Raw genomic sequence first — 9,407 nt, 5'->3', positions numbered from 1 at the left:
ACAGGTTTGTTATCACAGTTTTTCTTTTTTTTTAATACTTTGTATATTAAAATTAATGGTGTCAATCAAAACTGCAACTCTTCCCACAAAAATCAAGCTCTCGTTCGATGGAAATTTGGATAAGTTATGACTCTTGGAAGAAAGGGAGTAAAAATCGAAAGCGCACAAATGAAAATTGGCTACAGTGAGAAGGATCAGTCTATAATCTATGGTTAACCACTCAGCTACGTGAATACTGACATTTATAATGTGAGTCATCGTGAAACACTTCGGAATCGACAAGACAATTCTGGAAATGTGCAAATATCGCACCTTCCACCGTCACAAACTGCTAGCAGCTAGTGATGAGCGAATAGCATTGTTGCTCGGGTCTCCCAGAGCATGCTCGAGTGGTCTCCAAGTATTTGTTAGTGCTCGGAGATTTAGTTTTTGTCGACATGCAGATGCATGATTTACAGCTGCTAGACAGGCTGAATACATGTGGGGGTTCCCTAACAAACAGGCATTCCTCACATGTATTCAGCCTGTCTAGCAGCCGTAAATCATGCAGCTGCGTGGACAAAAACTAAATCTCTGAGCACTAACAAATACTCGGAGACCACCCGAGCATGCTCTGGAAAACCCGAGCAATGAGTATACTCGCTCATCACTACTAGCGACACATTCTGCAGAGAACATATTAATTCAAAGGAAATAAATCATGAAGATGACACACGCACACAATTTAGGAATTTATTGAGCATGTTTCATAAAGAAGAGGTAAATGTTATTAAGAGTTCAAATGTCCCTTTCACTGAGCTGAAATTCAGCACTTAGAAGTAGTTTACGACCCGTCTGATTGACTGGATATTCGCACTCTGGGCCTGCCATTCATTGAATGTGCGGAAGTCTCCTCTCTCCACAATGTACATACGTCCACGATAGTTGGGTTCTTCATACAGTACCCAGCTAAAATATACATATAAAAAAAATACATATTAACTTGCACTAATTAAATTTGCTTATGCAGAAACTTATGGTACCGTAGTTTGTAAATCTGAAAAAGTTTGTCCACTTAATTCAGTTTAGCTTACCATCCTGTAATGTTGATCCCCAGGTAGGCAAAAAAAACTCCACGGGGCAAAAGCCAATAAATTCCCTTCCTGACATTAAATATGGCTGTCAGAATAAATCTGTAGATCAATAGTCAATCTAGTAATTTAGTAACCAGATTTTGTAATAACGTTACCCTCTAGAATGGCATCCAATAATTCTATAGCAAATGCAAGCATGGCAGTCACAGGGAGTCACCGACACATAAACCATAGGACCCCAAAGCAAAATTTAAAGGTGTCGTCCAGTGAAATAAGGTATAAGCTATCCACAGGTAGATTATAGCTTGCTGCTGGTTGGGCATCCTATGGCTGGGACCCACACAGACCAAAATTTTTATCCCCATTGCGAAATGATGAGTCAGGTCAGACACCCGACCGAGGCTCCATTCGTTCTCTATGGGGCTGCCAAGAGAAAGCCGAGTGCAGCACTCGGCAGCACCAAATGAATGTAGAATGGAGCTTACACTCCATTCTAACGGGGATAAAGGTCACCTGTTCTGCCAATTGGTATGGGCAACAGTGGTCGGACCCCATTGATTAACAAGTTATCACAAAGCCATTTTCTAATATCTAACTTGACATACATGGGGGTCTTTTAACTCTACTAAAGGCCAAAGGCATATTTCTTCACTTTGTGGGACACCATGAAAAAAAAATTCAGGACAAAATCTGCTGTATCCATGCATGCACAGGGGTAGACATTATTGGTGCAACTTGTGCATTGTGTATTTTACACTCCATAATAAGCACATAGTTGAAGCACAACTGTGCTCTCTGCATCATTTATGTTTTTTCCATTCTAGGAGGACTCTGCTGTCTACATTACGCTCCTCTTAATGTGATACTCACGCTCCATCTCCATAGACCTTAATGGCATTTACACAGTTCTTGTTCCATCCCCGTCCTTGGAGGAAAGGACAATCCTCACAGAACTCCATGCATTGACCAGTGAAGTTACCTCCCTCAAACAGCTCCAGTCTGTAATGTTCTCCATGCTACAAAATACAAAGAAAAGCCTGAAGGAGCAAATACAGTAGAGCTTTTATCCAACGCAGCAGAACCTTCTTTGTTATATAGTTTTAAAATATAATGTTTCTGGTAAGCTATTTCATGGCTTCATGACCTCATCTACGAAAAACACGTGTAACCGTACATTGTGGTGTAGACGTGACGTATCTTTCATAACTAATATTGAACATTACATCAGTAGATGGAAGGTTATCTGAAGACCTTCTCAAAATCGCCAAGTTAGTAGCCATCAATTATTATGATTTTCAAATAAACTAAACTAACTGGATAAGTTGCAGCTATCATCTTCACATATATCCGCCATAGATAAATGTCATTAATATCGGTCACTGTGAGTAACACAATACAAGTGTGGGACTAGGATCTGTTACCACATTTGTCGGCGGCTCAATCATAGATTCAATCACTTTTAGTGGATGGGATAACAGTATTCTACTATGTTTTTCCAGTAAAATGTTGACCGCCATGAAGGAAATTCAGTGGATGACATGATATCTTAATGATATTATGTCTGGCGCTTCTACAGGCCCACATGTGATGGATTCATCCATTGCATGATATCCATTCTTCTGTCCCTATGATGAAACACGAAAATGTAATTCCTAATGCAGATGTGCACATGCCCTTACATCTGGGTTACCAACCGTCCAGAAATTCCAGGACAGCTCATAAAATAGGGCACATTAAGGCATCCATGATTTTTTTTTAAGCTGAAGAAATATATACAGCTTATTTTGACCATTATTATAATCCCAGAGTTCACAGTGAATGCAGCTGATGTCTACTTATCAGAATTGTGGACATGTACCACTGATAATCATAATGATTTTTTGTCATTTTCCAATGTGTCTGTAAAGTCTTACACCTTATTAAGACATACTACATATGGGTATGGAAAAGGGATTCCTTCCCTCGGGATGTATGAATTAGAGCAGAAACCTTCCAAGTAAGAGCAGTCCCCACTCGGATGGACAGGGAACACTCACTACATGGCAGCCATTCATTTGTATGGTGAAAATCTAGGATTTCCATAGCTGAACCCATAGTGATCAGTTGAATACCGGGGAGGCTTTTTATGAGTAATCCCCTTTATAACTTCTCTATATGAACTAAAGACTTATCTGATGAATATGACTTGGACCGTGGACAGTAAATAGTAAAAAAAAGTAACAAACCATTCTGACGGGTCTGCTGGATCCCATATGATCATTGTGCCCATTCCAGCGATGGAAGTCTGGATATTCTCCTCGTTCCAGAATATACTGCTGTCCTTTAAAGTCAGGATGGTCATAACAGATCCAGGCTCCACTTTCTACGCGGATGGAATTGACACGATTCATGAATCCCCTGTCTTGAAAGTTATCGCAGTCTCCAAAGACTTCCAGTTTCCTTCCCGTGAAACATTTTCCCTCATAGAAAATGATCTAACACAAAAAGAGAGAAAATCTCCTTACATATACGGCCAAGTATGAAATAGGTGGCACTGACTCCTTGTCTCGTGGAAATGTAATATATGCGATTGGTATATAAAACGAATCTGTGAACAAAGAAGATTGTTTTGTAGGAAATGACTTGCAGATGCTTCTGTCAAATAAAAATGTTTAATGTCTCTGAAGGATTTACCAAAGAAATCACCCAAACCTAAATATGTATTAACGTATATACTCAGATCTTAAAAAATGATAATGCATTACTAATATCTACCTCCATCATTGCGCATGAGCTCATGTTGGGAAGCTCCCCAAGACATTAGGAGGAATATTTCAACATTTCGATAGACTTGTCTTAGAAAATGGTCATTATTAGTCATATAGTCATTTGTGTTGATATATATTTCATCATAGCCCCTGGGACAAGATCATCAAAGCATAAAAAGCAATTCCAGTTACAACTCATATTACCAATGGTAAAATAAACCTTAAATCAAGGATAAAGACATCTATTCCGAGAAATGTTTGCTGAGTAATGCATGTTGTATGATTGACCAAAGAAAGTAGACGAAGAGAAGCAAGAGCTAGTGACTTAGGAACTTCCCACATCATAGTATGGATCTCAGTGGTTGATGTTTTCTCAATTAGTATTTTTATATTGTAAAGCATATACAATATACCTTATTTTGTGGATTGTAAGATGCACCAGATTATAAGACGCACCCCAAATTTTGAGGAGAAAAATAGGAAAAAAAAATTTTGTTAATGAAATTGTGTTGCTTCTTATAATCCATGTGTCCTATTGCTTACCGGGGGTGGTGGCTGCGGTGAAGCGGGGTCCCAGGTTGGATGCTGGAGGAGGCAAGAGTGGAGCGTTGCTGCAGGCTGGGATGAGATTCGGTGTTCGGTGGTGAGGGGGTCTGCCAACATTTTGTGAAAGAATAGAGCCCCCGCACTTACATGGTTTACTATGTGGTGCACTCCGGAAAAATTGCTGCCAGGGGGCAGCGCATGCGAAGATGGAGAACCCTGCACCAAGATCTCGGGAATTGAGATCTCAGCCTATTTTTGAGGGGGCCAACACTATCATTTTTTAGTTTATATTTTACTCATGACAGCATGGAATTTGTATGTTCTCTATGATCCTGAAAGTCTCTTTCTCTTACCTCTCGCAGTGCAAACATACTGATATTAATACTTAGAAGTGTATCCGGGCATGCACGCTGGTTGCAGGCACACGGCTATCTTCCTACAAGTGTCAATCAATGTTCTCACATGTCATACATCAATAAAGCAAATATTTCCTGTAAAGTATATGTATATATATATATATATATATATATATATATATATATATATATATATATATATATATATATATACACATACCTAGATGTATCTGAGTGTACAGATCTAGGGATGTTTACAATGTTATAGGCTTTCATTGAGTTTCCTCTCCCACAGCCTAGGGTACCCAAAAAGTTTCATTGGACCATACGAAAGGACCAATATTATTCAAGACCTTTGATAGTTGGGGGCCCTTTTGGAGAGTTTGCATTGGAGCTAATGAGACTTTCTCGATGATCCTGAAAGTTTCTTATTATTTTTACATCTCACGGCGCAAACATACTGACATTAATACTTAGAAGTATATGCAAGCATACATGCTGGCTGCAGGCAGAATCCTATCTTTCATTGTTTACAATGTGATAGGCTCTCATTGACTTTCCTCTCCGACATCGTTTATGGTAGTGATACATAAAAAATGATGAGCATGAAACTGAGACTGTTTTTATATAGCATATATAGTTATAGTATTTATAATATATATCCATACAATTATTATTTTCTTTTTTATATATAGTTATAGTATACTGCACATATAATCATTATATATATATATATATATATATATATATATATATATATATATATATATATATACAGTCTTTATTGAAATAGCTTTTCTAAAAAAAAAAATGGATGATACAACATGCCTTTTACACAGATATATATTTCTCCCTGTAAAGCATAGTAAGTGATGTGGCAAGCAACAATTGTCTAATTGTAAAATTTGCGTCTTGGTTTTATTCCACCAAATGTTACATTTTACCACTTTATCAACCTAACCATAAACTACTAGCTTAGTAATAGTAGTAGTAGGACTTATTAGTAAAGTCTGTCTGATAGCAGTTATGTCAATGTGTTTGTATGTGTTTGTATATGTTTGTATATGTGTGTATATGTGTGTGTATGTGTGCCTGTACTTATATACCCGTGGTTTGTATATGTGTGTACATGTGTGTGTACGTGTGCCTGTACTTATATACCCATGTATAGCAGAACTTAAACCGTTTACTTACTTTTCCAGAATACTGAGACATCGTTCCACTGGACAGTGTCCAAACGAACACAGGAGCCAACAAATGTGACAGGCAGAAAAATTGGACACTCCAATATATATGACAGTTCAGACAGAGGCTGAGATCGCGAGCCCCATAGAACAATACAGCAACTATAGAAGGTTTAACATTTTTGCTTGGTAGACACAATCCCCTCTATCTAACACTGCTGATCCCAGACTTTCAACATATTGTAGACATGCAGACAAAAGATTTGCTCTGCAGGAATTTGGCTGATGAGAATGGCTGTTTCGCTGCACCTTTTATGTATAGAGCATAAAGCATGTAGTGAAGAACTGCTCAGTGTGTAACACGGGAGCTTTAGAGAAGTTTACCATATGCTGCGAATAACTTATAGAAATACACATGAACCCACTAATAAATCCTGGGAATGAGGCACAGAAACAGGAATCCAAGTTCATGACCTGCTGCCAGAGCACATTACTATAAAGCCAATTTTATGATAAATATTATGGGGGAAAAAGCATAAAAATAGAAATTTTCATGTTGCAATGTCAACTTTATCAATTCTGTGCTTCATTTTTTATAAGATGTAAAATGTAATAAATCTATATATATAAAGCTGAGTGTATGTATGTGTATGTATCAAGCCATGCCCACTCCACATAGCCCCACCCACTACCCATAGCCACACTCATGCCACACGCAAAGCCCCATCCACACGGCCCACTTTGTTAGCGCACACGGGCAGAGACACATTCACCTCAAACGCCACCCTGCAAAATTCATCCGCTGCAATGTTCCAGCCGCTGCGAACTACAATCAAGGCCACCGCCTTCAGAGTATCAGTGCGCGGCAGGCACAGGCCACATCTAGCTCCATCATGTCTAGAATGGAATTGCTCCTGTGAGGCATGACGTTAAGGGGAAGGGAGGAGCCTCATGGATTACACTGCTGTGCTAATAACAGGAAGTTGCTGTGCATGTGTGAGGGGAAGAGAGTAGTGAGGTGAAAATGAGAGAAGTGAGGGGAAAATGAGAGAAGTGAGTGGAAATGAGAGGAGTGAGGGGAAAATGAGAGGAGTGAGGGAAAAATAGTGGAGTGAGGGGAAAATGAGAGGTGTGAGGTGAAAATGAGAGATGTGAGGGGAAATGAGAGATGTGAGGGGAAAATGAGAGGCGTAATGGGAAAATGAGAGAAGTGAGGTGCTGCTGCAGGATGAGGCTGTGTATAGAGAAGAGTGAAGCACTGCAGGTGGAGGCTGTGTATAAGGCCACATTCACACGTTTAGTATTCGGTTACTATTTTACCTCAGTATTTATAAGCCTAAACCACGAGTGGGAGAAAAATACAGAAGTGGTGAGGTGTTTCTAATATACTTTTTCTCTGATTGTTTTACTCCAAGTTTTCGCTTTCAAATACTGAGGTAAAAATACTGGCCAAATAACGTGTGAACGAGCGCTAAAGGAGAAAAGTGTGGTGCTGCAGAAGAAGTAGGCTGTGTATACGATATGCTTTATTGCAATTAGTGCAATTTGCAATGTCCATTAACAAGGCTCAGGGACAGTCCTTGAAAGTAGTAGGGATCAATTTGCAATCTCCATGCTTTTCTCATGGTCAACTTTACGTGGCCTGGTCAAGAGTTGGAACTGCCAAAAATCTGTTCATCTTTGCACCGGAAGGAAAAACCAAAAATGTTGTTTATCAAAAGGCTCTTGAATGAGTTGAAAATAAAATACTATCAATATTTGGGTAATCATTTAGTTAATTTGTGTTGCAAATCTGTAGTGTTGAATATATGATGTGAAATGTTTTTACGTGCAATATAATTACAATAATATGTTATAACTAACCACAGTTAGTTACTATGCCCGGGCAATGCCGGGCACTTCATCTAATATGTAATAAATATGTCCATATTTGAGACTTATCTTCTGAATATACAGACTATTTTTTCATGGGGCTAAGAACTGAGTAGTTGCTAAGTACCTGCCTGTTCTGCTCATCTCCTGCTCAGAACAATCACCAACCACTCGTGCTGGCAATTCTGGTGTTACACATTAACAGAGCAGCTCTTTCTCATCTGGGCTGCTTTGTCAATATGGTGTAACTGCTGACATCCTGCTGATTGACAGCCATCTCCTTGCAGTTATGCAGTGGGGAGCCAGCTGTCAATTAGCATGACATCAACAGTAACAATGTCACTGAAAGCCACAGAATCGCTGGCAGGAGTAATTCGTGACCACTCTGAGTTGGCAGAGATCGGCACTAGACAAAACAGACAGGTAGTTAGCAACTACTTGTCTGTAAGTTCTTAGGCTCATAAGAGAAAAATAAGTTAGTCCTGGGTAACCCTTACGGATAAAATCTTGATCAATTCTTGATTTTTTTTCCAACAAGATTCTGGATATCTCTAGATGATTGTCCTCTGCTTTGGAGACTACTGGCTTACTATTTACAATTTTACAATTCTCATATTTTTTGCTAGTAGCATTAAAGGTGTTGTCCAAGTTTGCGATGAGTCTGCAGTCATTCTATGTGACTGCAGACTTCTGAATTCTCACAGAGCACACTGCATGCTGTCAGGATTCTCTCGTGCTGGTGATTTGCATACATGTGGTCACGTGCTGACTAGACATGCGTGGCCTCACTCATGGCCTCACTTAATGAAAATGAATTGAGAAAGGCCGGGCACGTCTAGTCTGAATGTGGCCAAAAGTGTACAAATCACATACCTGTGCAAGGGAGAATCCTAAAAATGTGTAGGGCATGCACTGTGAGAATTCAGAAGCCTGTAGCCACCTGTAGTGACTACTGACTTTCATCTCACACCCGAACGCACCCTTAATTATAAAATTAAGCCCTGCAGCCAATACTAATGGCATGTAATATCCTCACTGTCAGAATTCAGATATCTCTGCTCTTAACTCCCTGTATGGAGCTATATCCTGCTGTGCAAGATTCTTCTTACTTACCAGCACACAGGCACCAATGCTTCCTGCTATGAGCTCCAACAGTGTAATGAAGGAGGCTCTGCTCATTTTTGTGGCATTATCCCTCACATTATAAACTCCATTCTACACACATATCAAAGCATAACTATGCTGGCAAAATCTAGCTGAAAGAAAGACTGCACTGCACTTGATTGATCATAAACACTGGAATTACTACAGTATGGTTCTAATGGCAACTGGAGGATAACTAGACCCTGAAAAGTCATCCTAAGACTGGGGTGGTGTGGTTGTAACGTGGCACTGGGAGGAAGCCATGAGTGAGGCTTTTGTTTGTCACGCCCCAGCATGCTATATGAAAGTGGGGGTCTTGGCTATGTGTGTGAACTTGTGTTGTGGGGGCTCTCCTCCCAAACAGGCCGCATGTAATGGACGTTGCTGGTTTGCCAAAACCAGATGTTTCATAGTTCATAGTTCAATAAGGGAGACCACCATTCAAAAATAAACTTTTTACTGAACGGAAATTTGGTGTGTAATATA

The 9,407-nt window shown here is 39.6% G+C and overlaps 1 protein-coding gene across 1 annotated transcript; it reads right to left on the bottom strand.

The window, feature by feature from the left end:
* Window positions 1–718: 718 nt before the first annotated feature.
* Window positions 719–6,074, bottom strand: CRYGN (crystallin gamma N). The gene is made up of 4 exons (XM_077271850.1): window positions 5,917–6,074; window positions 3,299–3,547; window positions 1,944–2,089; window positions 719–948 (listed from the first exon to the last, which is right to left on the bottom strand). The coding sequence occupies exons 1-4, from the start codon at window positions 5,935–5,937 to the stop codon at window positions 813–815; spliced, it is 552 nt and encodes a 183-aa protein (XP_077127965.1). The 5' UTR covers window positions 5,938–6,074; the 3' UTR covers window positions 719–812.
* Window positions 6,075–9,407: the final 3,333 nt, after the last annotated feature.

This window comes from Ranitomeya variabilis, chromosome 6, assembly GCF_051348905.1.
Source record: "Ranitomeya variabilis isolate aRanVar5 chromosome 6, aRanVar5.hap1, whole genome shotgun sequence".
Classification (NCBI taxonomy): domain Eukaryota; kingdom Metazoa; phylum Chordata; class Amphibia; order Anura; family Dendrobatidae; genus Ranitomeya; species Ranitomeya variabilis.
Note: the sequence above shows the minus strand (reverse complement) of the source record. Positions and strands in the feature narration are given on the sequence as shown.

Excerpts from the sequence above, each read along its gene's own strand:
- CRYGN (XM_077271850.1), bottom strand. The coding sequence starts at position 5,937 with ATGTCTCAGTATTCTGGAAAA. Across the intron at positions 3,548-5,916 it reads TGTCTCAGTATTCTGGAAAA|ATCATTTTCTATGAGGGAAA; the intron begins GTAAGTAAACGG and ends TTTTTGTGTTAG. Across the intron at positions 2,090-3,298 it reads CCAGCAGACCCGTCAGAATG|CATGGAGAACATTACAGACT; the intron begins GTTTGTTACTTT and ends TGTATTTTGTAG.